The sequence below is a fragment of the Mycena indigotica genome (genome assembly GCF_014461135.1).
Source record: "Mycena indigotica strain 171206Taipei chromosome Unknown Mind.scaff0001, whole genome shotgun sequence".
Classification (NCBI taxonomy): domain Eukaryota; kingdom Fungi; phylum Basidiomycota; class Agaricomycetes; order Agaricales; family Mycenaceae; genus Mycena; species Mycena indigotica.
The window spans coordinates 1,679,049-1,703,514 of NW_023503000.1; the positions used below are offsets into that span (position 1 = coordinate 1,679,049).

The 24,466-nt window shown below is 50.0% G+C and overlaps 11 protein-coding genes across 11 annotated transcripts; 5 read left to right on the forward strand and 6 right to left on the reverse strand.

Moving 5' to 3' along the window:
- Window positions 1-229: 229 nt before the first annotated feature.
- On the forward strand, window positions 230-1,813 carry MIND_00041500 (uncharacterized protein; the record flags this gene model as incomplete). Its single annotated transcript, XM_037357384.1, has 2 exons — window positions 230-591; window positions 640-1,813. 2 exons carry the CDS (start codon window positions 230-232, stop codon window positions 1,811-1,813), a joined length of 1,536 nt encoding a protein of 511 aa, XP_037225294.1.
- An 86-nt stretch (window positions 1,814-1,899) lies between these two features.
- Window positions 1,900-4,849, reverse strand: MIND_00041600 (Protein kinase domain-containing protein; the record flags this gene model as incomplete). Its single annotated transcript, XM_037357385.1, has 12 exons — window positions 1,900-1,944; window positions 1,996-2,237; window positions 2,287-2,596; window positions 2,648-2,779; window positions 2,832-2,904; window positions 2,949-3,250; window positions 3,296-3,370; window positions 3,422-3,719; window positions 3,776-4,179; window positions 4,224-4,370; window positions 4,415-4,666; window positions 4,712-4,849. 12 exons carry the CDS (start codon window positions 4,847-4,849, stop codon window positions 1,900-1,902), a joined length of 2,418 nt encoding a protein of 805 aa, XP_037225295.1.
- Window positions 4,850-4,876: 27 nt separating this feature from the next.
- Window positions 4,877-8,888, forward strand: MIND_00041700 (Mediator of RNA polymerase II transcription subunit 14; the record flags this gene model as incomplete). The annotated part of the gene is made up of 18 exons (XM_037357386.1): window positions 4,877-5,049; window positions 5,098-5,230; window positions 5,275-5,366; window positions 5,415-5,493; window positions 5,543-5,675; window positions 5,719-5,874; window positions 5,907-6,086; window positions 6,135-6,178; window positions 6,226-6,314; window positions 6,364-6,649; window positions 6,695-6,845; window positions 6,896-7,098; window positions 7,149-7,227; window positions 7,272-7,551; window positions 7,599-7,851; window positions 7,897-8,104; window positions 8,157-8,242; window positions 8,292-8,888. Exons 1-18 carry the CDS (start codon window positions 4,889-4,891, stop codon window positions 8,886-8,888), a joined length of 3,210 nt encoding a protein of 1,069 aa, XP_037225296.1. The 5' UTR covers window positions 4,877-4,888.
- MIND_00041800 (uncharacterized protein) lies at window positions 8,775-10,583 on the reverse strand. Its single transcript, XM_037357387.1, has 9 exons — window positions 10,433-10,583; window positions 10,355-10,380; window positions 10,179-10,300; window positions 10,083-10,132; window positions 9,631-10,022; window positions 9,527-9,583; window positions 9,429-9,474; window positions 9,112-9,378; window positions 8,775-9,062 (listed from the first exon to the last, which is right to left on the reverse strand). Exons 1-9 carry the CDS (start codon window positions 10,575-10,577, stop codon window positions 8,893-8,895), a joined length of 1,275 nt encoding a protein of 424 aa, XP_037225297.1. The 5' UTR covers window positions 10,578-10,583; the 3' UTR covers window positions 8,775-8,892.
- Window positions 10,584-10,680: 97 nt separating this feature from the next.
- MIND_00041900 (Structure-specific endonuclease subunit SLX1) lies at window positions 10,681-11,987 on the reverse strand (the record flags this gene model as incomplete). The annotated part of the gene is made up of 5 exons (XM_037357388.1): window positions 10,681-11,142; window positions 11,187-11,502; window positions 11,551-11,734; window positions 11,782-11,807; window positions 11,857-11,987. The coding sequence occupies 5 exons, from the start codon at window positions 11,985-11,987 to the stop codon at window positions 10,681-10,683; spliced, it is 1,119 nt and encodes a 372-aa protein (XP_037225298.1).
- A 387-nt stretch (window positions 11,988-12,374) lies between these two features.
- MIND_00042000 (Phosphoenolpyruvate carboxykinase) lies at window positions 12,375-14,489 on the forward strand (the record flags this gene model as incomplete). Its single annotated transcript, XM_037357389.1, has 7 exons — window positions 12,375-12,573; window positions 12,622-12,962; window positions 13,013-13,078; window positions 13,134-13,346; window positions 13,402-13,919; window positions 13,978-14,062; window positions 14,109-14,489. 7 exons carry the CDS (start codon window positions 12,375-12,377, stop codon window positions 14,487-14,489), a joined length of 1,803 nt encoding a protein of 600 aa, XP_037225299.1.
- Window positions 14,490-14,669: 180 nt separating this feature from the next.
- MIND_00042100 (CNNM transmembrane domain-containing protein) lies at window positions 14,670-17,073 on the reverse strand (the record flags this gene model as incomplete). The annotated part of the gene is made up of 11 exons (XM_037357390.1): window positions 14,670-15,146; window positions 15,193-15,261; window positions 15,308-15,723; window positions 15,770-16,129; window positions 16,177-16,255; window positions 16,302-16,398; window positions 16,446-16,485; window positions 16,537-16,670; window positions 16,720-16,786; window positions 16,836-16,869; window positions 16,915-17,073. 11 exons carry the CDS (start codon window positions 17,071-17,073, stop codon window positions 14,670-14,672), a joined length of 1,932 nt encoding a protein of 643 aa, XP_037225300.1.
- Window positions 17,074-17,352: 279 nt separating this feature from the next.
- Window positions 17,353-18,400, forward strand: MIND_00042200 (uncharacterized protein; the record flags this gene model as incomplete). The annotated part of the gene is made up of 6 exons (XM_037357391.1): window positions 17,353-17,374; window positions 17,423-17,682; window positions 17,729-17,800; window positions 17,851-17,986; window positions 18,036-18,093; window positions 18,139-18,400. 6 exons carry the CDS (start codon window positions 17,353-17,355, stop codon window positions 18,398-18,400), a joined length of 810 nt encoding a protein of 269 aa, XP_037225301.1.
- Window positions 18,401-18,473: 73 nt separating this feature from the next.
- Window positions 18,474-19,539, reverse strand: MIND_00042300 (BTB domain-containing protein; the record flags this gene model as incomplete). The annotated part of the gene is made up of 4 exons (XM_037357392.1): window positions 19,166-19,539; window positions 18,884-19,117; window positions 18,731-18,831; window positions 18,474-18,682 (listed from the first exon to the last, which is right to left on the reverse strand). The coding sequence occupies exons 1-4, from the start codon at window positions 19,510-19,512 to the stop codon at window positions 18,474-18,476; spliced, it is 891 nt and encodes a 296-aa protein (XP_037225302.1). The 5' UTR covers window positions 19,513-19,539.
- Window positions 19,540-19,601: 62 nt separating this feature from the next.
- On the forward strand, window positions 19,602-21,749 carry MIND_00042400 (uncharacterized protein; the record flags this gene model as incomplete). The annotated part of the gene is made up of 6 exons (XM_037357393.1): window positions 19,602-19,851; window positions 19,899-19,934; window positions 19,985-20,076; window positions 20,127-20,457; window positions 20,509-20,563; window positions 20,843-21,749. 6 exons carry the CDS (start codon window positions 19,602-19,604, stop codon window positions 21,747-21,749), a joined length of 1,671 nt encoding a protein of 556 aa, XP_037225303.1.
- An 18-nt stretch (window positions 21,750-21,767) lies between these two features.
- MIND_00042500 (Rho GTPase-activating protein 39) lies at window positions 21,768-24,450 on the reverse strand (the record flags this gene model as incomplete). The annotated part of the gene is made up of 8 exons (XM_037357394.1): window positions 24,289-24,450; window positions 24,160-24,242; window positions 23,978-24,110; window positions 23,430-23,928; window positions 23,266-23,374; window positions 23,070-23,217; window positions 22,267-23,017; window positions 21,768-22,213 (listed from the first exon to the last, which is right to left on the reverse strand). Exons 1-8 carry the CDS (start codon window positions 24,439-24,441, stop codon window positions 21,768-21,770), a joined length of 2,322 nt encoding a protein of 773 aa, XP_037225304.1. The 5' UTR covers window positions 24,442-24,450.
- Between the last annotated feature and the right edge of the window lie 16 nt (window positions 24,451-24,466).

Sequence of the window (24,466 nt, forward strand, 5' to 3'; positions counted from 1 at the left end):
TATGCCCGTTATCGGTCTCACTACGTCTTCGTCAGTCTTGTGTCGCAGATTAGCACGATACTCCCCATTGTTGCACTTGTTTCCTCTCTTCTCGACACAGACCGACCACCCTGAGTCTAATCCAACCTCACACACGGCATCTCTACCACATCTCATGGGATAATTTGTTTATTTTCTGGCCGTCGCTCTGTAGAAACCCTCTTAGAATCTCAAGCCCCCAACCCTTACAATGATCAACTCCATCAAGGCCCCATCTTTCCTCCGTCCGACAAGCCGTCCATCTTCACCCGCCCCACTTCCTTTGACACCTCGCACCGACTCTGTCGAGCGGACTGCCCGCCCTTTGACGAAACTTTCGTCGTTGGGAAACTTCCGTCGCCCTTCACCAGCTCCCAACCCACCGTCACCTGTCGCTCCCACTACGTTGATCCAAGATGGCTCGTATCTCGAAACTCTCGCACTCAAATTGAGTGATGCGGCCTCCAAAGCTTTACTTCAGCCAACCGGGCCCTCAGTCACCAATGATGTAGTCGGGGGTAAACGGCCTATCCCTGCTGGACGAGGGAAAACATTCGGTGCCGTCATCGCGTCGTAAGTCTTCCACTAGCTATATTTGTCCCGTCTGAAGCCGACATTCAGTGAATTGGCTGCTACTCGCGAAAACCCGCACCTTAATCGGGCAATCGTTCGGTCTCTACTACGACCGCTTTCAGTTCTCCTCTCTAATCTCTCTGCCCATCTTTTACCCGTCATCTCCTCGACTTCTTTTCTGTCCCCTCCTGCTCCCACCGTCGCTACTCCAAACCCGAATCCGACCCAACTTCATGCGTTAGGCTTGACCACCTTTGCGAGCGAGCTTCTTGAAGTATTCGACGAGTTATGCCTCGGACTTGACAATGACATTCGCGGAGATGGCCTTAAGGTTATACGCGATGGTCTTGTCTCCATTATCAACCGAGTCGTCAATCCACTGGTTGCTGGCATCAAGTCGGAGTTATTGCCGGTCTTGGACGCCCTTGAAACGCCTAATGGTACCAGAACCACCTTGGGCGCAAAGGGCGGAATTGTCTCACACCCGTCTATTACCGCGCTCTCTTCACTCATGCCTATTTATGCACGGGCATTGAGCCGTTATACCTCCTCTCGCTATGCACAGGCAGCTTTAGCTCCTTTCCTGATCTCAGTCGTCTGGCGAGGACTAGTCGCTTTGGCTTATCGGCCCCATATGCCAGTATCTCGACCGCCTACTCCTGGGAAAGAACGATCGTCGTCGTTAACACCGCCTGTCACTCCCCCATCTGCACGTTTCACCATCAAGTTGCCACCCTCACGCCCTCCTTCACCACCACACGCCCAAGTTCCAGCATCGACAGCCTCAGATGCTCGAGCATTGTGTGATTTACTAGCCCTACTCCCTTGCCCAGCGGACAGAGAATCGACTCGTCTAGCGAACGAGGCAATCGAAGAGGCCTTGACTGGTCTCAAGTCACTCCCCGATCTCTTAGACGCTCTGAGGACGGAGCAGGAGCAGAATATGGCCATGACTGAAGAGCAGTTGGAAAGACTCACTGAAGAACTTCCCACTCTTGTTGCGCTACCCGTTCTTCTCAACGCATATGGTGGTCAAGCCGGGTGTGTTGCAGAAATGCTGGGGCTCTCGGAGGATGAGTATCACAAGGGATGTTTGTCGGGCTTTGGCCGCGCTGACGAGTGTGCTGGTGTCGTTGGTCCGCGACTACTGGACCTTATGCCTCAACACGACAACATCCCCACCAAAGTTCTTGACTGGCTGGCTGCAGAAATGGAAAACTGATAGTAAATTATTTTATTACTTGTTTGGTTTCATGGGGTAGACGTTTATAAATCTTATGTCATTGGAAGGAACAGGTTTTACGCAATTCACTCCAAATTCGCCCGTTTTTGCTCTTTCAGTTGGGCGATGCGCTGAGAATATTGTCTTGAGCGCAATCTCGGTCGATGTCTTTTTTCGCTCACCTGTTTGCGTTCCTCCTTTCGCCTTTGCATCTCGGCAGCCTTCTCCTCCTTAGTAAGCACACTCGATGAGGGAGGAGAAGATTGAATGGGAGGTGACTTGGATGTTGTCTCCGTAGTTCGTGGTGCGGGTGAGCTTGGCACTGAAACGAATGAATTCGCCCAAGAATTACCATCTATATAGAATGGTCCTGCGCTCATTGATATGGCGGGTTTCTTTACTGGTGGTGCGGTTTCGAATGCACCTACACAAATAAACCGGTTGGCCATCGAAATAGAATGCAGGCCACTCACTCCAATCATCCGCATCATTAACATCAATTAGATCATCATTCCCCCAAGGATTGTCTTGAATCTGCTCAGCAGCCTCTTCAGCGAGTTTCTGTACTAGAGCTGCAGTCGCCACGCTTGCTGGTACTTTGTTAGCTCCAAGCTGTAGCGTGCTGGTTTTCGATGGAGTAGGGGAAGCTACATTGGTCCTGATCCCCATTGGAGTGTCGGGGTTAGAGGACAACCTGTTGCCTATTTGTGGTGCAGAAGTCGGCCTTTCGATGACAAGCTCGGGGGCAGCAGTGATTGTAGTTTGGAGATCAGACGTCGCCAACTGATATATACTTAGTCAGTCTCTATAGTTGGATAGAAGTGGATCATGAACCTTCTTGCCTAATGACGAGATTGCCCAGCCGGCCAGCGCCCCGGCAGCGCCTGCTGCGGAATTGACCAATGTAGCTTGAGCTGGCGATGTTATCCCAATAGCTTCGCTCGCTTCCGGGGCGGCGGTCTCGGGCTGCGAATGAATGAACTCTGTGGCAATCCAGGGTATAGATAAGTTGCAGTACCATGGTTGAAGCATGACTCTCTAATCGTTTTATGAAAAGGTCTATCGCCTTGAACGCCTGGTCTCGGACGAGCCTGGAGAAATGTCATCAAAATGCCAACCCCCAAGACACACTCACTTTTCTTTATCAGTAAGCGTGAAGGCCATGTTAGGAATGACTTTACTGGCCACATCTTCGACATCGAAGCAATCTATTGTCGCCATGAACGCCATTAATCCAGCCACACGTGCATGAACAAAGGTATCCTTGAGGGCACGCGTGAACGCAGGAACAAGGACTTTGCGTTTAGTATTGTAGCCCAAGGTTGGTCCTAACCGCCCGATTAGGATACAAGTATTTGTTCGGATCGATGGCTCTGGGTCCGACTGCAATTTGGCAAGGTGACGCAAAAGCTCATTATTCAGGATACGGTCAGATAACTGAGTAAATGTCAGATGACCGATGAGTGTTGATTCAACACTCACAAGGGGAGCTATAAGGCTTATTGATCTAACAGTCGCTTCTCGAATAACCGCGACGGTATCAGAGAAACCCGTTTGCTGCGTGTTGGTCAATATGAGGGGACACAAGGATGTGGGCTAAGAACGTACAAGGTGAGGGAATATCTTGGAATCGACTGTCTTCTTATCCAATTTGTCTACGTATTCAGGTAGATGGTCCAGCAGTGCCATTCGAGTACCTCGATCCTGGACAGCGAATAGTTTGACGAGTGGGGTGAGGATTACGTTGGGGTAATCCGCAGCGGAGACATTCTTGCCAAACAGGGTGACGAGAGGGACAATGGTGGCAGCAGATGCACCACCAAACTCAAGCGCCGATATAAGAGATGGAAGGACTCTAAAAGAGGCGAATTCGGGCGGGAAAGAGTTGGCAGTTTCGTTTAAAGTCCTACCAGGCACGATCATGAATAGCGAACACCTTGAAGTATGCAATAATACCCTTACCGCAGCAACACATTTTTCTCCGCCTCGCTGCTAAGAGAGAAGTTATCGAGACCGTTGCAGACTTTAACCAAGCGATTGTTGGAGAAGAAACCGTTGTCAGCCATCCCGATCGCGAGGAAACCATTCGGTGTAAGTCGTCCTTTCGGGTTGGGATTCAGAAGCTTTTTGAAAGACGGAAATATGGACGGGGGAATTGCACCACGAGAAGACGGCTGGGGCGGTGGGTGGGGCGGTAAAGCAGTAGCCGGAGGAGGCAGTGACGGATTGAATACCGCATGTAAAAGCAGACCCAAGGCATAAGCATCTGGAGCGGAAGGTTCATGCTCTTTTATCACTCCCCAACCTGCTTTTCTGACTTCTGGTGATGCCCAGCCCGACGCATCTGGTATTTGGCCACCCAAAGTCTGAACACGAGTCAAAGCAGGGCCATAACAGATAAACACCATACGTAGAGGACAGCGGCATCGTCTTTAGGGTTACTTAAAAGCTCGAAACCACCGAGCTTCCACTCTCCTGAAGGTGATATGAAGATAGAGTTAGTGCGGATGTTTCCATGCGTCGATCCTGCAGAATCATTGATGAAAGCAAGTGCAACCTGATTCAATGAGCGGAGCAAGAGCAAGGAGCCATACGACCGACAGAGACACGATGGAGACCCCAGACTAGCCAATCTTCGCGTTCAAAGGTCCAAGCCTGAAGCGTATCTGGGAGAGTCCTTACACGTTCTGTCATGATGTGGATTGTCGTCTCAGTTTCGACAGCATCGAGAAATTTGAGAACGTCTGGATGACGCGTAGTTCGCAGCTTCCGCAGTGCATTTCGGGCAAGGGGCAGCATAGCTCTTCTCGTCGAGCAATCGTATTCGAATACTGAGACAGGACTGCCATCATCCTGCATTGATAGTGAGTTTTAGTTTGGTACAAGAATCGCATTTACCCGTTTCGTTGCATCATAAAGCACCCACACACCATCAAACGACGCCACTTTGGGTCCCAAGGAGAAAGGTAAGTTAAGCCCGGACTTCTGAACCAGAGTCGAGACGGCGGCACTGCCGAGAGTTCGCAGATAGTCCATGGTGCGTGACGCGTCACGCGCCACTTCGTCCACAATGAGATGGACTTTCCAAATGGCCACTCCCAACACATTGGTTCGCCAACGATAGAAGAACTCGAAGGGGATTTACCCGTCGTCTATGATGGCCAGGTATCACTCGGTGACCTGCTGACGCGTGTGGTGCAGACCATCTATGGGGAATTGTCTGAGTTGGCGGAAACGTGCGTTGCCAACTAATTGTTTTTTGGTCTACTCACTACTTTTCTCAGAATGCCCAACATGTCGGATCCGGCCAGGAAACGTACCCTTGCTGACTGGGTTGTGAAAACGAAGAAGCAGGTTGTCAAACTCTATGCCGCGGTTAAATGGTCTCGAGACGCTGACACCGTTCAAAAATGCATGGTGCGGTGAATGACAACTCCTCCGCCAGTGCTTATGCTGCGTAGAATATCACCGCGTTTCTGATGAACCAAAACCAGCAATTCGAGGATTGTATTGTCGGTCTTCATTACGCTAAGGATAGTCTTGACCCTTCACGGTTCGTGTCTGGACCCACCCCTTGGAATGCCGTCAATTATTTTTGTAGATTGCGGAACCACGATCTCCTCACCTCTCTCGACGTGTTAACCACTGGCTCTTATCACGGACTCCCCACCATCATCAAGGTTGGTACATGCCTCGCACTATGAAGATGCTCTTCCCTGAGCTATCCAGAAACTCGTTGTTCCGCCCTCACCTCTAACGGATGCAGAGGTGTTGAAAACCCTGGCACAAATGGAGGAGGTCCTCTGGTACCGACTCAGATTACAAGAGGTTATCCCCATCGAAATGTCCAACTATCGTATCGGTATGACTTGCTATGTCTTAGCTACAGCGCTAATCTACTGCAGCTAACGGTCGCGTATATTTCACCATCCCTCGTCTATTCGAAACTTCATTGTGTCTCCGAGGCGCTTTGAAGGATGATGGCTGGTTTTTTGTTCACGTCGAGTTCTTAATAACAGTCGGAGGAGATCTTACCGGGTTGCAAGGCACGTTTTATTACCGTGACCACCACATTCAGCTCATTCTACTTCAGAGTTCCCGCGAATCCCTCCCCCATATATGAAGCGCCACATTACGGATGAGGCTGATGCGCAACTGGCATATTACCTACCGCTTCCTGACCAGATTCCACCTCCAATCGCAACTCCCCCTCGACCCAAGCTTCCGGAGGGTGTTGTGGACGCTCCTCTTGTCCGAGTATTCAACTTCCTCCGTGGGTTATCGTCTTATTCTTTTATATATCTTGTTGACCCTAGTTCAGAGATGATGTCGCTTTCGTATCAACTTGAAATTCTTTGGTATCAGGTCCGCATCATTAGTCCCTGCTTGTTATTTGTTGCTAAGTTTCCTAGGCCGAACGCATGAGAAGTCTGGGATGGGGTGAATTCCTCACGGTCTCCATGAGCGATGATCGCAAGTCACTTTCAGTGTCGTATTGGATGTGCAGTGTTCTTCTCTCTAGCCAACACTCACTGATTGTTTGTATCCAGCCGTCCAGTACCTGCCGCTTCTAACTCACGTCCTCGGACAAAGATACCTCCTATAGGTGGCACTCTTACCATCTCAATTACCGAAATCAAGCCTTCCCGATCCCAGGGCCCTGCACGCTCGCCCACAGCGGAGGTTTTGTGTCAATTACAACAGCAATCCAAAATCGGGAGTCTACGGCCGTCGGATGAAGTTGAAAGTCTCCATTTTCATGTCCGCTGGGAGCCTGCCCTGGGAGCTCTTGGTGTCAACATTTCTCCCAATGTTCCTGAAGGCCATTTGACAATCGTATGCTATTCTCTTGATCTATTCTGCTGTCTCAACCCAAGTCAGGATGCCTCCCATCTCGACTTTGAATCGCTGCTAAATAGGGTGCTTCGCCAACACACACACGAAATTTTGTCACATTTCAAGCTACTTCTGCAACACGGTCATCGCCACAGTATATTTTCAGCACCAGGCGTGGTTGAGATCGCGGTGCACGGTGTGTTGGCTGTTAACAAAGTTATTCTCTTTCGAACCCCGTTTTGGCAGAGCAAAACGAGGTTTTGCGTGTTAACCTGTGCGCCGATGCAGTCGTTCTGATATCTTTGGATTCGCGGAGCGGTCGGCTGGGTATTAGGGACACGAGCGATTTGGCTTCGCCCGAGAAGGAGCCGCACTTCAAATACCTCTCAGCTATCATTAATGAAGAACCCCCGCTCCTCTTCGGCCATTTGTTGAGACTACGCTATCAGGTAAGTTATCTGTTGATCTGTCCATGCTACTTGCTCTGAGCTGCTTGAAGACGATAACAGACTTGGTAATGCAAAAAGCTGTCTATCTTGGGCTGCAGTGCTTCAAGCGCCGCAATTTTATTACCAATGGTGTGTCGATTGTTAGACCAGCAAGTTGTAACTGAACAAAGCAGAACTTGGCAAATTGGGTCCCACCACTCGCGGTGCAGTTTTTGTGAAACTCGCCAACTTTCCGACGCACTATCTTGTGCTTGTTATTGATGACATCGATTTCCGATATGCATTGATCTCGACCGAGGTCGAACTGGATTCGCCGTTCTCCAACCTCCTTATGCGTGATGTAGCGTGGCTCGATATTGATCGTCTTCGAGGCCAACCTCGGATAAGCAACGCGTCAGACGCAGGCTTCAACCTTGACGTTCAACTCCTTCGCGAATTGTACGACTATTGCTGGTATGGCCTTTCGAAAATTAGTTTCCTTCAACCTAACTATTGGACAGTGCTCGAGTCGCTTATATGAAAGTTGAATCACAGTTCAAAAGCTTGGGTATCAAAGCCGATTACGTTGACCTGGCGCCTCAAGATCCTCTCATTCCTGGCTTGGACCATGTGCAGTCCTCTCTCGCCCGCTCTGTCCCGGGCCTGCTTGTCAAGGCCGACGAGATTCTCTCTGGAGCACCTGCAGCTGAAGCTGCGATGCCCAATATCAGGGTTATCGCGCTTAACTGGTGGTCAAACACTCGAAGCGCACAGGTGGCAATTTTGGAAATATTGTTGCTCGCTTGCTTACAGCTTTAGGTTATAACCTGCGTCAAGTTGAAGTATGTTCAACAGCCCGTAGGGAAAAGCGCAACTTCAAGCTCTATCATCCGTTTTTCCAAGCGAATCATATACGACACTACTACTGCCGTCGTATCGTTTGTTTCGGAGGACGTCAATACCTGCGTTCCTGAGTTTCTTGAAGAGTGGGCTCGAGTGTCCAAAATGGTCGTCATCGCAAGAGAAGGTGGGTGGTCAATCCTTTAGTGTCAACCCATCGAGTCAAATCATCTCAATAGTGGCTCGAATGTCCAAGGAGAAGATGTGGTCAGACGTTCGGCTGTTATCTTTCGACTTGCAAACAGTCTCCTTTGCTTATGCTTCCGTCTGTTTTTTATTTGCTCCATTCCCTGTTGCATTGACTGCTGTTGCAGGACTATATTGTCGCCATTTCTTGCGAGGATCAAGTGTCGACTGGTGGAAAGTTCGATCTCCGTTTCTCAAGATGTGGTCCAGCAGCTGAGATGACGAATCCTCACGATTCCGCTGAACCCTTCCTCTCCAACATTCTTCGTGCTGGACAAGGAACATTGGCGCCGTCGCTCCATCGGCTCATCACATGTCTACGTGAAACGCTGCCTATCGCCATAGGATTAGCCGAGATTCAAGAGAAAAGTCAAGGGAAAGTTGATACCTTCGCTAAAAGTGCTGGATGGTATCGATTGCTGTTCGTGGATGCCAGACATGCTCTCGACTTCAGGTTGATGAGTCATCATCGTATCGCCATCCTTGATGGGTCGCATTCGGTTTATGGTGTTCCATCGTCGGCTCCAGAGGACAAGACATTGTCCCTCTGTCTGCAGCCTATTCCCCGTATCGAAACACTCATTCTCAATGCACTCCGAACCCTCGACTCTTCAGCTTCGCATGGCAAGGTCGTTCTTCTCAGTTATGGGGTGATTTGTGAGACGCAGTTGGTACGGACGTTGGGTCAGGCAATTTATACTGCTATTTCCGAGACTATTAAATAGTGTATTATGAACTTGATCGTGGTTTGTGGAACATGTCGCCAAAAAAACCTGATTTCCGCTGGGGAATATCTGGCGGTGGGGCGGCATAGATCGCAGGGTTATTAAGCTGGGAAGGTGAAGGAGATATCGTAGGTCGAGTAAGTCTATTGATTGGAGGTATTCGTGCGTTATTCGCTGTAACGTTCACAGTATCAGTCAGGAAGTGGTGGCCATGTTCACCGACCTTTCTTGTCCTCTTTTCGTTTGGACTCCTCTCGCTTTTTCTGCTCTTTCCTACTTTCTGGTTTCACCTCGGTGACCGGAAGCTTCGGGTCAGTAGTACCTTTGGCCTTGGGTTGGAGTTCTGGCATCGGGATTTTGCTGAGATGAACGGTGAGGCTTTCGGGTGGCTTGTATTTGTCCTCTGTCATATCGTCCAGGTTTATGCGACGTGGGCCTTTACGGGGTTGTGTATCGTGCAGGACGTATTGATGGAGCTCTTGGTCGATTCCTATGAAGGATGACCAAAAATCCAGAATTGCGTCAAGTTGTTCTACCTACCGGCTTTATGTCGGATCCGCTTCGTCTCCTCGACGACCTGAAGGACCTGAGGGACATATTACTAGGTAAATGTAAAGCTAGGGAAATGGCTGAGAGACCTTGGGAACGTGTTCCGACGAATCTGACTGCACTGTTATGAACAGCATGGCATCGTCCTGGATCATACTGATTAATTGGGGCATCAATTGGTTGAAATATGCACCTCAAACAGTTTAGAGCAATATGCGCCATAGTCTTCGACGCTGCCTTCGTCCGCAACGGTAACTTCATTGAATTGATTGCGGAGCGCTTGCAGCTCCGCTATCCGGTCGATGCCCGTCCTTTGTGGTTTCGGAGGAAGCTCCGGCACTGGCCCAGCAACTGGAGACGTCGGCGCCATGGACACTCGACGCGTCATCGAGTTGAGCGAGTCGGGCGGTGAGTGGTAGATGTCATTTTGGTCATGGAAGGTTAACAGTGCGGCGAGAATGACAATTTCGAGTCCTTTGCGGTCCTGGACGTCGAACCGGTTGATGTTGTAGTCGAGGATTTGGATAGAGGTGGTTTTCAGGCGGCCTGGAGGTTCTTTGGTGAGAGCCACCAGCACTGGGGGGTCTAGTTACAAGTTTCGCGTTGCGGTGAGCACGTGCCGTCGAGGATATGCCGTGCACCTACCTGGTTTCCGCAGAAGATAGCATTCCTCGCGTTTCCACTCAAACTCATGACTGCATGATTGAACACGAGTGTATAACAACGAGACGAGGTACACACTCTTCCCATTTGAAAGACCATCGGAAAGTCAAGGTTCCGACCGACTTGAGATCTACGGTGGCTGAAGGGTTGGAGAGTTCGAGGACTTTTGCCTTGCTCGTGGCTGATGGAGCCGTTACGGACTATGGTTTGTGGCATGAGAGAGAGGTTGAGTCGGCAGGAATGACGCTTCTTACAACAAGCAGAGCCTCGGAATGGGGATCTGAGTTGGCTTAAGTGGGAAGAAGTATTAGTGAGGCCAGGTTATTATTCACCGTAGATCTGCATTAGGTAGAACTGCCCGGCAGTTCGCTGCTTTCGATAGTGCACGTTTCCCATTGGATCATGGAGGTCAACAACATTCGGATTCTTGGTGGAAGGCGTGACAATGAGGGTAAAGAGGTTCTGGTCGAGACTCATGGATGTTTGGAGGTAGGCTTGAATCGCGCCGGACTGCGGTGACAGGAGCGGTGCAGGTCATTGATCCACCGCATCAATATGTCAATGAGATAAAATTTGATTGTCAGTCACTACAACTATCGGACTCAAACAAAGCAAGCGAAGCAGCGCGCGGATTCCGCGACGCGCCAGTTGGTTGTGGGATACGCTTTTGCGATTTGACTTGCGCACGATCACTTCCCCGATCCACAGCTCCAAAATCGAATTCCTCGCCCTCAGAAGACACATTAGCAGGTTTTACTCTTCGTTTGCTTCTGCTTTTAGTCGGTTCCTGATCTTCATCGCTGTCCGATAAAAATAGCGCATCCTCGTCGCCTTCAGGGTCCGCGACCATTCCAGCACGACGAAACGAGCCATGAACAATATTGCCCCAGAGCACATAGGTGCCACATCCAACGCAATTCCCACCCCGTGGTAGGATTCCAGATGAGGTCGACGCTTTTGTAAGGAATTTTTGGGACAGACAGGTCAAATGTGCGATCGAAGAGCATCCTGAGACTGGGCAGAGTGCGGTTCGTAGCGCTTCCTATTACAAATTAATGCTGAACCGACCAAGGACTAGTCACAAACCGTGTTGTGGCTTGACAGATTTTCGCCACAGATGCTGCATGTCAGTTGTTTCCCTGAGGCAGCAAGAGCATTATTTTTCGCAAGAAGAGCTGAGGTAAACAAGCCGTCGTCAACTAAGATGGGACCGTCGCGTCCTGATCCTGCTTTGCCTGACCGGCCATTGACACCCTCGAGCTCGACTTGACAGGTAAAGCCCACGGGCAGGACTGGCGTCACTTGTTCAGCTGCTTTCCAGTCTCGAACCGCGGCCTCGGTGAATAATTTGACGTGAAGACTGTATGAGGCCCAATAGGTGGCAATCATGAGTCGCACTGCTCTGTGGGTTGGATAAAAAGACAAAGTAGTCTTATGCTCCCTTACTTACCGGATATGAGCGCGCATTACTCTCGCGGGAGACAATAATGGCTTCCCCTCAGCATCTCGCAAGTGGCGGCTCTTGTGTGAATGTTGCCAGGCCCATTCAAATTGTAACGCGGTTAATTTAGAAGGAAAGCCGTAGACGATCATTTGCATAATCCATGGTCTCTTTGACTTGGTCTTGAAGGCGCCTATAGGCAGTCAACGTGGCAGAGAATCGATTTAGTAGTGTGACGACCTTGGGTTAGTTCTCCGTTATGCTGGCTGGAAGGCATACTTTGAGGAAGCAGTATATTCCAAACGAAACACGCACCGGATACGCTTCGGGGGATTTGGCGTGCTCCCAATGTACGTGCTAGTAAGGATTAGACGAGTGGAAGGTGAAGAAGACGATGTACGCGGTGGCTGCTGGAGTATGAACCGATTTGAGAAGATAACAGGCATAAAATGACGGATAGCTATGGATTGATCGAGGCATGAGGGCAAGGGAACTAGTGATCACATGACCGCAACAAGTTCAAGGCGACCAGCGAATGGCAGCTTGGTTTGGAAAGCAACAGGATAAAGCGATCTGGAATCATCAGCTCTCCCTGAGAAGGACCTTGCAACAACACCTTTTGAAATAATGTTGGTGGAGGGGCTGTTTGCCATCACAAGAATATCTTGACCGCGACTACCATCTGTGTTGGCTCCTTCCTCTCACTCTTACTCACTCTCGACACCGACGAGGCGAGCGCAACTTTATGTTGATGCCCGGTTAGAGTAGTCGAGCGGACCTCCGTCGGAATATACCGGGCTGTGATTGCAGCTCGGGAGATCGAGGATCGCCGAATGTTTGGGACTGCTATAAAACTCAAAGCCCCTCTCCGCTTTTTACGACCCAGATTGTCACACTCCATTCTTCTACCCAACCACCACCACCACCACCACCACTCCACCATGGTCCTACCCCATCAAACCCCATATGTCACCCCACACATCCTCCACAAGAATTATGCCCAGGCGCACGACTCGGAGGCCTACAGCACTCGTATGCTCGTTTATTACTCTCTCTTCGTTATTCCTCACGGATCTTCAGTCATCGGCCGCGACCTCGAGTATTTCTCGCATGCTGGCTTCGACATGGACCGCATCCAAATCAAACGCAATGCTCCGGTCGCGCTCCTGTATGAAGACGCTATCCGTAACGAGGGCGCGATTATATCATCTTCCGGAGCCCTCATCAACTTTTCTGGCAAGAAAACTGGCCGCAGTCCCAAGGATAAGCGCATCGTCTTTGAAGAGACTAGCAAAGACGACATCTGGTGGGGCTCCGTTAACATTAAGATGGACGAGCACACTTTCGAAATAAATCGCGAGCGTGCCATCGACTACCTCAATACCCGCGACAACGTCTATGTCTTCGACGGCTATGCTGGGGTGCTGTACTTTTATGCTCGAAAGCCTCCACTAACAACACCATCATGCAGTGGGACCCCAAATATCGAATTAAGGTCCGGGTCATTTGCGCCCGAGCTTACCATGCGCTGTTTATGGTACGTCACTGTTACTCCTTCCGTTAGTTCCGTCTCCTAAGCGGAACCCGGATAGAATAACATGCTCATCCGGCCCACCGAAGAACAACTTGCCGACTTCGGAGAGCCTGATTTCATAATCTACAATGCCGGCCAATTCCCTGCGAATCGATTCACCAAGGGTATGAGTTCCACAACTTCGGTAGAGATCAACTTCAAGCGCATGGAAATGGTCATTCTCGGAACTGAATATGCTGGCGAAATGAAGAAAGGTGTTTTCTCGGTCATGGTCCGTGGCGTTTATTTTTGCCCAACGCCCATCCATCTCACAGTCATTCATGTAGCACTACCTGCAACCCGTCAAATTTGGTCAACTTTCCCTTCATTCCTCCGCCAACGTCGGTATCGAGAAAAATGATGTCACGCTCTTCTTCGGGCTCTCTGGCACTGGCAAAACGACGCTTTCAGCCGACCCCAACCGTCTTCTGATTGGTGACGATGAGCACGTTTGGTCCGATACTGGTGTCTTCAATATCGAAGGGGGCTGTTATGCCAAGTGCATTAACTTGTCTGCTGAGAAAGAACCCGAAATATTCAACGCTATCCGCTTCGGCAGCATACTCGAAAATGTTGTTTACAACCCCGTCACACGCTTCCCCGACTACGATGATGTCAGCATAACGGAAAACACACGTTGTGCCTATCCAATCGAATTCATCCCCAATGCCAAAATACCATGCCAAGTTGACCGCCAACCTTCCAACATTATCATGTTGACCTGCGACGCTTTTGGAGTTCTGCCTCCTGTAAGCAAGCTCAGCCCTGAACAAGCGAGCTATCACTTCCTTGCCGGCTACACGTCGTAGGTTTCTTTTAATAACTACTACTTGTCAGTACTCAAATATGACCCCCCCCCCAAGGAAAACGCCTGGTACTGAGGATGGCGTATTAGAACCCATCCCGACCTTCTCGACGTGTTATAGCGCACCGTTCATCGTCCTCCATGTGCGTGTTCAGTTTACTGTTGTAATGATGACTGACTGTGTTCCAGCCCGGTCGTTACGCCGAGATGCTTGCGGAGCGTATGGCCAAGCACAACGTCGATTGCTGGCTCATCAACACTGGCTGGACTGGGGGAAAGTACGGGACAGGCAGCCGATGCCCACTCAAATACACACGCGCCATTGTCGACGCCGTTCACTCTGGCTCCTTGTCCAAGGCCGAGTTTGAGAACTTTGGTGTCTTCAACCTCCAGATTCCGACGGCTGTTGAGGGCGTTCCCCGTGAACTGCTGAACCCAGAGTTGGCATGGGCAGACAAGCAGGCCTTCCAACGGGAGGTGCGCAAGTTGGCCGGGATGTTTTCCAAGGCGTTTGCGTTGTACGAGAAGGATGTTGATGAGAAAGTTCGTGCGGCGGCCCCACAACTTTAAGTAATCGTATATCGGACGCTAAACACTGTAATTCTTCGAGACATAAACAAAGCTTAGATAAAGTGTTGTTGTTGTTGCCCACTGTTATAATTATTCAATATTATGTCCTGATCTGATTAGTAATTAACGCGAAGGAATTCATTTATTTCTCCTCTGCGGACTAAATCTAATAAGTGGGAACTACGAGTCTGGCTTTGGAGTGGTAGCTAGAGATGTAGCGTCTGCTAACAAAGTGTCTGTCCGTTGTTCGATGGGAATAGCAGCAGCAGTTGCAGCAGGTTCAGGGACGTCTCCCGTGTCTCCTAACGGGCTACTTTTGAATCTCCCACGGGGCGTAGCAGGAACGCGAGCGGCCCTGCGACCAGCACCAGCTCTCAGTAGCGCCTCGAGAGATACGTCATTCGGAGGCGCAAGCGAGGCGTTGTTGTTGGCTGCTTCTGGTCGAGGGGCAGTTGTGGGTTCGCCTGGCTCCGCAGTGAGAGCACTTGGTGCCGTGGTGTCATTCGCATTACGTTGAACAACAGGAACGCTGCGGGAGCGGAAGAAGTTGCGACCGCTGGTGAGCAGTCCTGCAGGGTGCTTGTCCTTGGTCGTTGAGTGATGTTGAAAATTAGCACCTTCCTCATCAAACTCGTCAAAGATCTCCTCTCCGATGAGCTAGAGTGATGTCAAATGAGATCCCCGGGTTATCAACGCCGCGCACCTCTTCAAGCACGTCCTCGAGCGATATAATGCCCAGGGGCATTACTGCTGGGTCGAGACCTTGCAAAAACTGTTGAAATTTGAATCAGGCACACTAGGGGCGGCAGCACACACACCTCGTTCGCATCGGCCTTGCCCAGCACCGCGTCTGCAGGCATGCTTTGTTCCAGATGGACAGTCACGCCCTTTTCGGGATCGGCACCGTAATCTTTTACCACGACGTCCTCAGCACTGCTCTTTGTATTCTTGGCTTCCTCCTTGGTACTCCCGTCCGCGCTTCCCTTCTTGGTAATCTCATTATCCGAGTCACTCTCCGAGTCGCTGTCGCTGATCCCAACTTTCTCGCGCAACCGTTGAGTGAGGCCCCGCTTTACTGCTTTCTTGACACTACGCGCCTTCTCCACACTAAAGCGGCTAACAATTGCAATATGCGAACGACCCTCTTGGAATTTGTCAAGAATCCCGAGCAAGCTTTGGTTATTAGGTACGAAAGGGACCATGTTTAGCGGAACGGTGCGCAGAGGGACGGCGTCTGAAGGGTGCTGAGTAAAGTTGAATTTCTGGGCAAAGGGTGATACCTTTGGGGTCGAGAAGCACAAGCTGCTTGACGAGCAGGATGCCAAGAATTTTCTTTACTTTTTTCGGCAACTCAGATTGCTTGGTGGATGATGCATCGGCAACAAGGACGGTCACAGGTGCGTCTACCTCCTCATAAACAGGGATGCGACTATGACCGGTAGCGACAACCTGCTTGAGCAGCTCGTAGTCGAGACGAGACTCGATATCAAGCATGAAGACATCCTCGATGGGAGTCATGGCATCCTTCACCGTCTTTTCCTGGAGGTCAAGTGTCGCGCCGATGATCGTGACCGTATCAACTTGGAGATCTCCACCGTGTTGTTTTGTGTCCGAGTGCATGGCAATGAGTTCTTTAAGCTCTACTCTTGTTCAGTCGGTCAAGCTTTATATTTGGATACTAACGAACCGGTACGACGATATATGATGCCATGATGTTGTCCGAGGACGAATTCAAGTAATTTGGCGACGGGCCAGGATATAATTCCCTATTTGGTAATTGGTCTCAACCCCAAGTTGACAAGATGTGCTGACCAATGCATAGATGAGGCACTGTGTCAAAGGTGCGCCTTTAGCTCCGAGATAAAGACCGTGACGAGTAAACAGCGACTGGGGAACAATCTCTGAGAAGCTGGAATATTATAAAGCAAAGTTAACGGAGTTGGAAAGACCTCATACATAATGATCAGGACCGTACTGACGACCACGGCCTGGACACCTACGTTCTAATTTGAATGCTACTCCTGGGAAGCGAGGATAGAAGACTTACCACCACCGAGGACTTTGTCAGCGAAGATAGGTAAACTTTCGTTGACGATCATGTTGGCCAGGAGCAGGGTAACAAGCAACAGATGACCATTCTTGCGGACAGGGATGATTTTCTGTGCGTATTTCCGTTGTTCGCTGGGAAGATGCGGTCAGAAAATGATTGAGAACGGAGTTATAAATGTACGGAGTCCCACTGAGAGCAAGAACGTTTAGCTGAGTTTGGTCCAAGCTCATGTAACCAAGAGTTAGCCCTGCGAAACTCGAGTGAGAGCTTAAACGGAAAAAATAGATGGAACGCACCAGCGAAGAGGCCGGAAAGCAAGACAAGCACGGGCTAAGGGAAGGTTTGTTTATAGTAAGGACCAGAGGCAGAACTTACGATCAAGACAGCAAAAACAATATCTCTCTTGGAATGAGGGTCAAAACCAGCCTCGCGCTTTGCAAGAACGTGGCGAGCCGGACGGAAATAGGCATTTAAGGCGCCAAAGAGGGTGTAGAACAATCTAGTTGAACCATAGCTAGAACGCAATGGGGGCATAGAAAGAGAAGCAGTTGTGATGGCAGGTTCCGATCAGACTTTGGACATAGATATTGGTATTGAGCTGCTTTCCCGTATTTTAAGTATGACCCCACAAATGTTCGGAGGGAGCTTGAGGCCTTAACGGCTTGGTCTTCGGGGCAGTCGAATCGCCGTATGACCGCTCAAAGACGTACCTTGGTTCACCCATGACGTGATTGAAGCCACACTATTTATGCTGCCGCGCAGCCAATTGATTCTTGAAACCGCACCTCCACCACCCTTCACTTACCCTCCACCATGTCCAGCTCTTGGAAAGACGGTAGTCTTTTTGTCACCTCCTCCTACTGACATTCTCATCGAGAGTTAGGCATTCTCCTCAAGCTCGTGAACATCCTCTTTGTATTTTTGTTCCTGGGGTCGAATATTTATACCTACGCTTCCGGGACATACTACGGTGGAAAGGAGACCTATATTACTCCTGCTCCATGGGCGTTCCTTATTTGGTCGCTCATCCATCTCCTCCTCCTTGGTACACTTGTGTACCAATTCACGGCAGCTGGCAAGTCGGTGGTCATCGACGGCATTAGTTGGCGATTCCCTCTCTTGGTTGTCCTCAACTCAATCTACGTGTGTTACACTTTCCCCTGCTTTCGAGACTCTCAACACCTCGTAGGTTAATTTCTGGGGAAAAGGACATTACGTCATTGCCTTCATTTTCTCCCTCTTCGTGTCTTCGGCTGTCACCGTGAGTCCATCTTCTGGAATGTCTTCGCCGGAGCAAACATTGCTTTCCAGCACATCTACTATGTCGTCAAGAAATATCACGTTGCGGAGTCCTTGGGCGACGAACTCTTTGTCCACCTTCCCTTCTCGTTATACCATGGGTGGACAACTGTTCTTGTCGTTATAACTGCTTTCCAGGCTTTCGGCGGTTCGTCTTGTCCTTGATGATCCTCAATAGCTTTCTTATCTCGCACTAGTCAACTCACAAACCCATGGCGCTGGGATCTGGACCAAAGTTTTCGTATTCCTGGCTTTGTAGGTTGCTATAGCTCCAGCTCTTATTTCGCTGACCTTGTATAGGTTCTTCCTTGAAGGCACAGCAGCGACATACTCATTCTCATCGGTGGAGGGCGACCTTCCAGCTTCCATCGCCATTGCGTGGTCCCTGTTTGCGATTTTTGCCCAGCAGAACGGAAGCGGTTTCGTTCACTGGAGCTCTTTGGTATTCGCCATCCTCGCCCTTGTCTGGGTAATCAAGGGGGCCTATGGTGTCTTTGTCAGGAGCCGTGGGGGTGTTCGTCTTGATGATGCTGAGCGTGCGCCACTTGTTGGAGGTGCATGACAGCTGTAAGTAACTCTTCAGTGTGAATTAAAAAAAATGTTCAATTTCTATGTACAAGTACATTTATAAAAACCTAGAGTGATTTGGGTAACTCGTCAATGACTTGACGAATTATGTCCCGGGTCGGCAACTCGTCGTACAATGCTCGATTGCAGGCTCGATTTGTACACTTGGCAGTCCAGCATGCTTTGGCTTCAGGCCAGTCTGTTAGGCCGATGTTGACGATTGAGTCTCCGGCAGGGCGAACCTCCATCTCCGACACAATTCGGTATTTGAGTTCGCCTGTTCAAGTAAATAACGAAGCTCAAGTAAGGATCCAGGGGAACCTACGCCATGTGTGATAATCAATAGAACAGTGGCAGGCGTTGCATTGAGTGGGAGAGATGTTGTCCGAAGGCACAAACGGAGGCTTGTTCAGTCGATCTCGCAGCCTACACAGCAAGGGTTGCAGGAAGAAGTATATCAGTTAGGATACGAGCTTACGCTTCCTTGCGTGAGTGGTGCAACTCCAACAGGTTCAATAGAGCATCCGTCGACAGTCGGCGTAGCAGTGGACGCAATTCTGGGTCATGAAGATTATGAGTTAAAGTTTGGGTCGAAGCAAGTTGCGCTTCGGCCTGCCAGTTATAGCGACAGGCGATTGTGTACAGGCGGAATGCGTTGTTCATAAGAGGCGGGGTCATCACGAGGAGGCGTAGGATCGAAATAGGCCCTGCCCTGGGTAGGTTTTGAGGCTACGAATCAAGGAATGTCGAGGCGGCGTACATTTCGTATTTCTCTGCGGCAAACAGGATGCTGTCGACAGTGTCATAGTCGGTGATTTGGGAAACAGGGAGACCGCAAATCATCCTCAAGAGTAGTTCTAGTGTGACATGATCTTCATCCATATAGATGACATCGATGGCCTTTTGCTGTTGAGGCAGAGACAGCATGGCGCGAAACCAGGAAGATGTCGTCTTCAACACAAAAGAATGGACTCGGAAGAAAAGTGTGCTGTCACGAGCTGCCAGAACAATATCGCCATCTGGAGAGTTGAAGTCTTCGTGGAACTCGATATGAATTTCCTCGAGCTCAGACTTGACTGAAGATGGTGATAATGTCCTGTTATCCATCCTAGGTGATGGGAGGTGTTGAGTTTGAGGAGGTCACGCGCGAATGACGAGCGCAAGTTACCAGTATATTATATCTAACCACCACTGGCATGCTTCTACTACGTCCGACTTCCTTCCATACTGCTCCCCGCAACGTGTTTCGTCGTCTCATGTCCTACAACTACATCCTCGTCGCGAAACCGGAGCCCTCAGTCTCCCTAATCACGCTCAACCGGCCCAAAGCTCTGAACGCGCTTTCGTCTCCGTTATTTGAAGAATTGAACAAAGCTCTGAAAGACGCAGATGACGACGACGCAATCGGCGCCATCGTGTTGACCGGCTCTGAAAAGGCTTTTGCTGGTACGTTCTTGGGGTGATATCTGTTCTCTCACTTACTGTGTGGATAGCTGGAGCGGACATCAAGGAGATGCAAAACAAAACTTGTTAGAACTTTCACCTGCTGCTGTTCATTCTTTTCATTCTTGGTATGCAGACGCCGACGCGTTCAAAACACGCTTTCTTGGGGACTGGGCACAACTATTTACCATTCGGAAACCTATTATCGCTGCAGTTAGCGGTTACGCTGTTCGTCATCAGTTCCCCCCCTAATCACGCGTCCGTTAACTTCTACCTAGTTGGGTGGGGGTTGTGAGCTTGCGCTCATGTGTGACATTATCCTTGCGTCGCCGACAGCCAAGTTTGGTCAGCCCGAGATAAATCTTGGTGTTATTCCCGGAGGCGGAGGCTCTCAGCGCCTTGCCCATGTCATCGGAAAGTCACGCACTATGGAGTTGGTGTTGACTGGTCGCAATATCTCAGCTCAAGAGGCAGCGGCTTGGGGAATGGTGAGCCGTGTTGTAGGCGAAGGAGAGGGCGAAGTTGTCCGAGAAGCTGTTGAGATGGCGAAGGTTATTTCGAGCAAGAGCCAGATCGCAATACAAGCTGCCAAAGAGGTCGTCAATGCCGGTATGTTCATTCATTCTCGGGGGTCTTGCAATTTCTCATGTTTTTCACCAGCTTATGAGCTCAACCTTGCTGAAGGACTTCGCTTCGAACGCCGTATTTTCCACGGGTGTTTCGCGACAAACGATCAAAAAGAGGGGATGGAGGCATTCTCAGCAAAGCGGAAGCCCACCTTCACTCATTCATAAGTGTAGTTGAAATGCGTGTGAAAAAAAGAAGCATTGAATTATTTCTGTTGTGGACCTTCACTATGCTGGCCTGCCGCCGACCACTCTCCCTATATCGACAGTTCAGATGCCCAAGGATGGCTTTCAGAGCTATGTCGGGACTATCGTATGCTTTTATTGCACGCGACCTCCGTTCTGTTTGTTTTGATGTTTGGCTGTAGATCTTGGGACCATGTCTTCGCCGAACTCAAAAGCTCTCCGCCCTCTATTCCTGCTCTCCCGGGTGTCGGACCGCGGCGCCCGCGTCGACAAACAATGACAGCACAAGAAATGACCGCCTTCAATGAAATTTTCAATCTTATTTTCGAGTCTATGGAGTCCAAGTCCGCAACCCCTTCTCCTGCAGTCGACTTGGCGGGCGAGGGAATGGGAGACTTGTTCAGCACACTCCGAAAGCACTCCAAGCGCATCAAGTGGACAGCGGTTTCTGAAGAGGCGCTCGACCTGAAGCGGGACGAAATGGATCGCTGCGGGTCAGATCAAGAATTGCTGGAATGGGCTTTGCGTCGCGTCTTTGGCGAGTCACAACAGTACGAGAAAGCATTCATGGAAGCCAAAGCTGCAGATGATGGGACTGAGCTCCCGATGCTCCAACCACCAACATATCCACATTTTGTCGCCCTCCTCATCCGTACATTCCGTGACAAATATCGAGACCCGCATTTGGCCCTGTCGATATTCGACTACGCTCGTCATCTTTCCATTGCCTCTTATGTTTTTGGATGCTCGACAAAAGCTTATAATGAACTCATCCAAACTCGATGGGATTACTTTCGGGACTTGAGAGGTGTACACGCTGCTTTGGAGGAAATGCACTTGAACAGTGTCGATATCGATTCAAGGACGCGACAACTGGCTGAGAAGGTTAGGAAAGATGTTGGTCAGCAGAATCTCTGGGTAGAGGAGAACGAAGTTGGTCTAAATGGTGTATGGGATATGCTGCATAACATCGAGCAATTGGCTCACGATGCGACAACAAACCGACCTGTTCGTCACGTTGGGCCGTGGAACAGGTGGAAGGCGCCGGAGGGAGACAGCGATATGAATTGGCAGTTCGATAAATGGTAATACACATTAGTAGTAGTACTAATAGCCAGGGCGTCGGGGTGCAGACTTGGCAGTGGTGAGGCCATGGACAGGCTTGTAAGATTCGTCGGTGGCTCCACAGTTGAGATTAAGTAGGAGATGATACACAAACAATTGCTCGTATTGAGCGTTGGTAAAGACGACCGACATTGAGTCGGAGTTGCAGCGAAGGACGTTGGGAGCCATGACAAGGGCAATGTTTGCTGGGGTCATTTTGGTAATGACCTGAACCTTGTCCTCTAGGAAGAGTTGCAAGAAGCTGATCATGAATAAAATCACCCGGCGGTTGATGGTGGGCAGTCGCTCGACGATGCCTAAGCAGGCGACGACATCCTTGGCACTCGTGATACACTCATTGTACATTTCTTCGGGGACCAGAGGATCGCACAATTCTCGCAGCCACAGCTTCATTAGTGACGCAAGGACGTGCGGATCATCGACTCCGTCTAAAGGTAACAGTCAATGCCTCGTAAAAACAAGATCATCTCAATCCACCAACCTAAGGTATAGTAGCCCTTGTCGATGCGGAGTTTGAGTTCAGACACTGCGTCATTATCACCTGGAACTCGGAATATACCTTCGGACTTGGTACCACCCAAAGCTAGAATGCCGTCGGCGAGGAATGGTAGGATAATGGGTATCTTTTGCGAAGGATAAGTTCGCTCTTGTAGTCTGAATATGGCGTCAAGCGACTCTCCAAACGTGGAGGGGTTGAATGCAGCATCAGACGCTGTTTCGATTTCCGATGCCATGGGAGGTTTTCCCCTTGGACCTTTCTTTGCAATGTAGGCCAATTTTTTAAGACAATACTTGGCCATGATATCAACACGACCTTCGGATTTTGCTGTATGCTGTTGGATGAATAGGCGTAGATACGCCTCAAAGTTCTTAGAGGGTGGAAATGTGACCAAGAGAACGCAGAGCAGTTGCCAACCTTTGAAGAGGCTTTCGGCACTGGGGTTCGCCGTCAGTTGCTTCATCAATTGACAAAAAACCTCGTCTCTTAGTTCGCCGTGAGCGAGCCCCTCGCCGAGTAACCAACGTTCCTCCTCGATTATGGCGGCTCCGTTCATTACCAGCGATGTTGAAGAGGCATTGATGGGCGCTGCCGGGGTCTCATTGCTTAGACGGACGCCGACTGGCTTATCACGATCCCTATCTCCCATTATGTGCTGAATAACTTTGAATATTTTGACAGCATCTCTGTGGAGAGATCGCCTCAGCGTGAGGAGTGGCGTATTAAGTGGCGTCTATTGTCGAGTTGATGATGAGAGCAAAGTTGAATAGGACAGGATTGATTACCTTTTGCCACTGCATCATCTGCGCGACGGGCACTCGTCTTCGGAATATGAACCCGGTGCGATGAGTAGAAAAATATCGTCTTGCGTATTCAGATTCAGAGAATTGTTGAATGTCAGACGCAAGGGCCTGCGGTAAGATTGGATGCGTTCTGCGGCGATAAATGTAAATTCGAATGGACGGCTTGTGAAAAACTGACCTAGTGCCAATTGTCCTCGTAGGTTGCGTCGGTGAAGCTACGCGAGGTGCTACGGGGATGGGATTTCCAGCGACACGGTTCTTTACTGGGCTCATTTGCAGTGTAGCAGCTGCTTAGTTGGTTAGAATAATGCTATGTAACGAGTAACAGGTATGATGTCCCACCATGATTTAGTATTGGAGCACTGATCATTTTCCTGGATGCCGTCGGCTTGCGCGCATTGGGACTGACTGGAGGAGGAGCTGGGATGGGTCGTCGCGGCACGGGGTGGACTTTGGGGCTTTCGTGACTACTTTCTGATTGCGAGGATGTGAGTAGTTCCACTGCTGCATTCAAGCTTTGCGGAGGTGGTGAGCGATGAGGGGAGGACACAGCACGGATTCGTGGGTTGCCTTCAGATGACGATTGGTTGTTATTCTTGCGGGAGGAGCTCGTAGATTTTCTAGAAACGTCGGTGGCGTCGCGAGACCCAGGAATTGTTGGCAGATTGGACAATGGTTGTGGACGGAGATGAGTGCTGTTGTCTATTGACGACGACCGACGCCTTGTGCCTTGAGCGGTATTCAAAGGGCCTGTGTAAGACCGAGATCTTCGATAAGATTGTTTGGGATCCGAGGTGAAATTCTCCGTTGTTTGTGAGAGGCGTCGGCCTAGCGCCGTATTCTTTCCAGCGCATTAAAAGTCAGGAACTGGAGCTTGGACATACACACACTTGTAATATTCCCAGTGGTATAACGAAGGCAGCTTCTGGTCGTTCCCATACCGTCTGGCCAGTGCGTGTTTGATAGTAATAGGGCATGCCACCTCGACTTTCATCTGAGAGTTCCCACCATTCACCTTCTGCACTTTGAAAAGCGTAAATTCAACAGGCCCTTGAATGTTGAGGTGGCTTACCTAGGAGGCAGAACAAAGTGATTGACTGGGGCGTCCCACGAAACCTGGCCCGTCGCAGGGCATGCATAAAATGAAGCTTGTGTCTTATTCATAGTTAGTTGAGGAGAAAGGCACAATGATTTTCACTACCTGAGGATCGCGCAAGGTGACCCAGAAGTGCTTGCCCCATTGATCGTCGTTGGTTGACACAGAGCTGAAAGACTTTTGGTATCGACGGTTCGGGGAGGGTGTGGTACTCGGCGTGGATTCAACGCTCCGTGAAATCGTCTCCGTGGCCGACATGAGCAACTTCAAAAAACCCGATCAT

Excerpts from the sequence above, each read along its gene's own strand:
- MIND_00041800 (XM_037357387.1), bottom strand. The coding sequence starts at position 10,577 with ATGAGTCTCGACCAGAACCTCTTTACCCTCATTGTCACGCCTTCCACC. Across the intron at positions 10,133-10,178 it reads TGGTCTTTCAAATGGGAAGA|TCATGAGTTTGAGTGGAAAC; the intron begins GTGTGTACCTCG and ends TCAATCATGCAG. Across the intron at positions 9,584-9,630 it reads ATTGCTCTAAACTGTTTGAG|GACGATGCCATGCTGTTCAT; the intron begins GTGCATATTTCA and ends AGTATGATCCAG.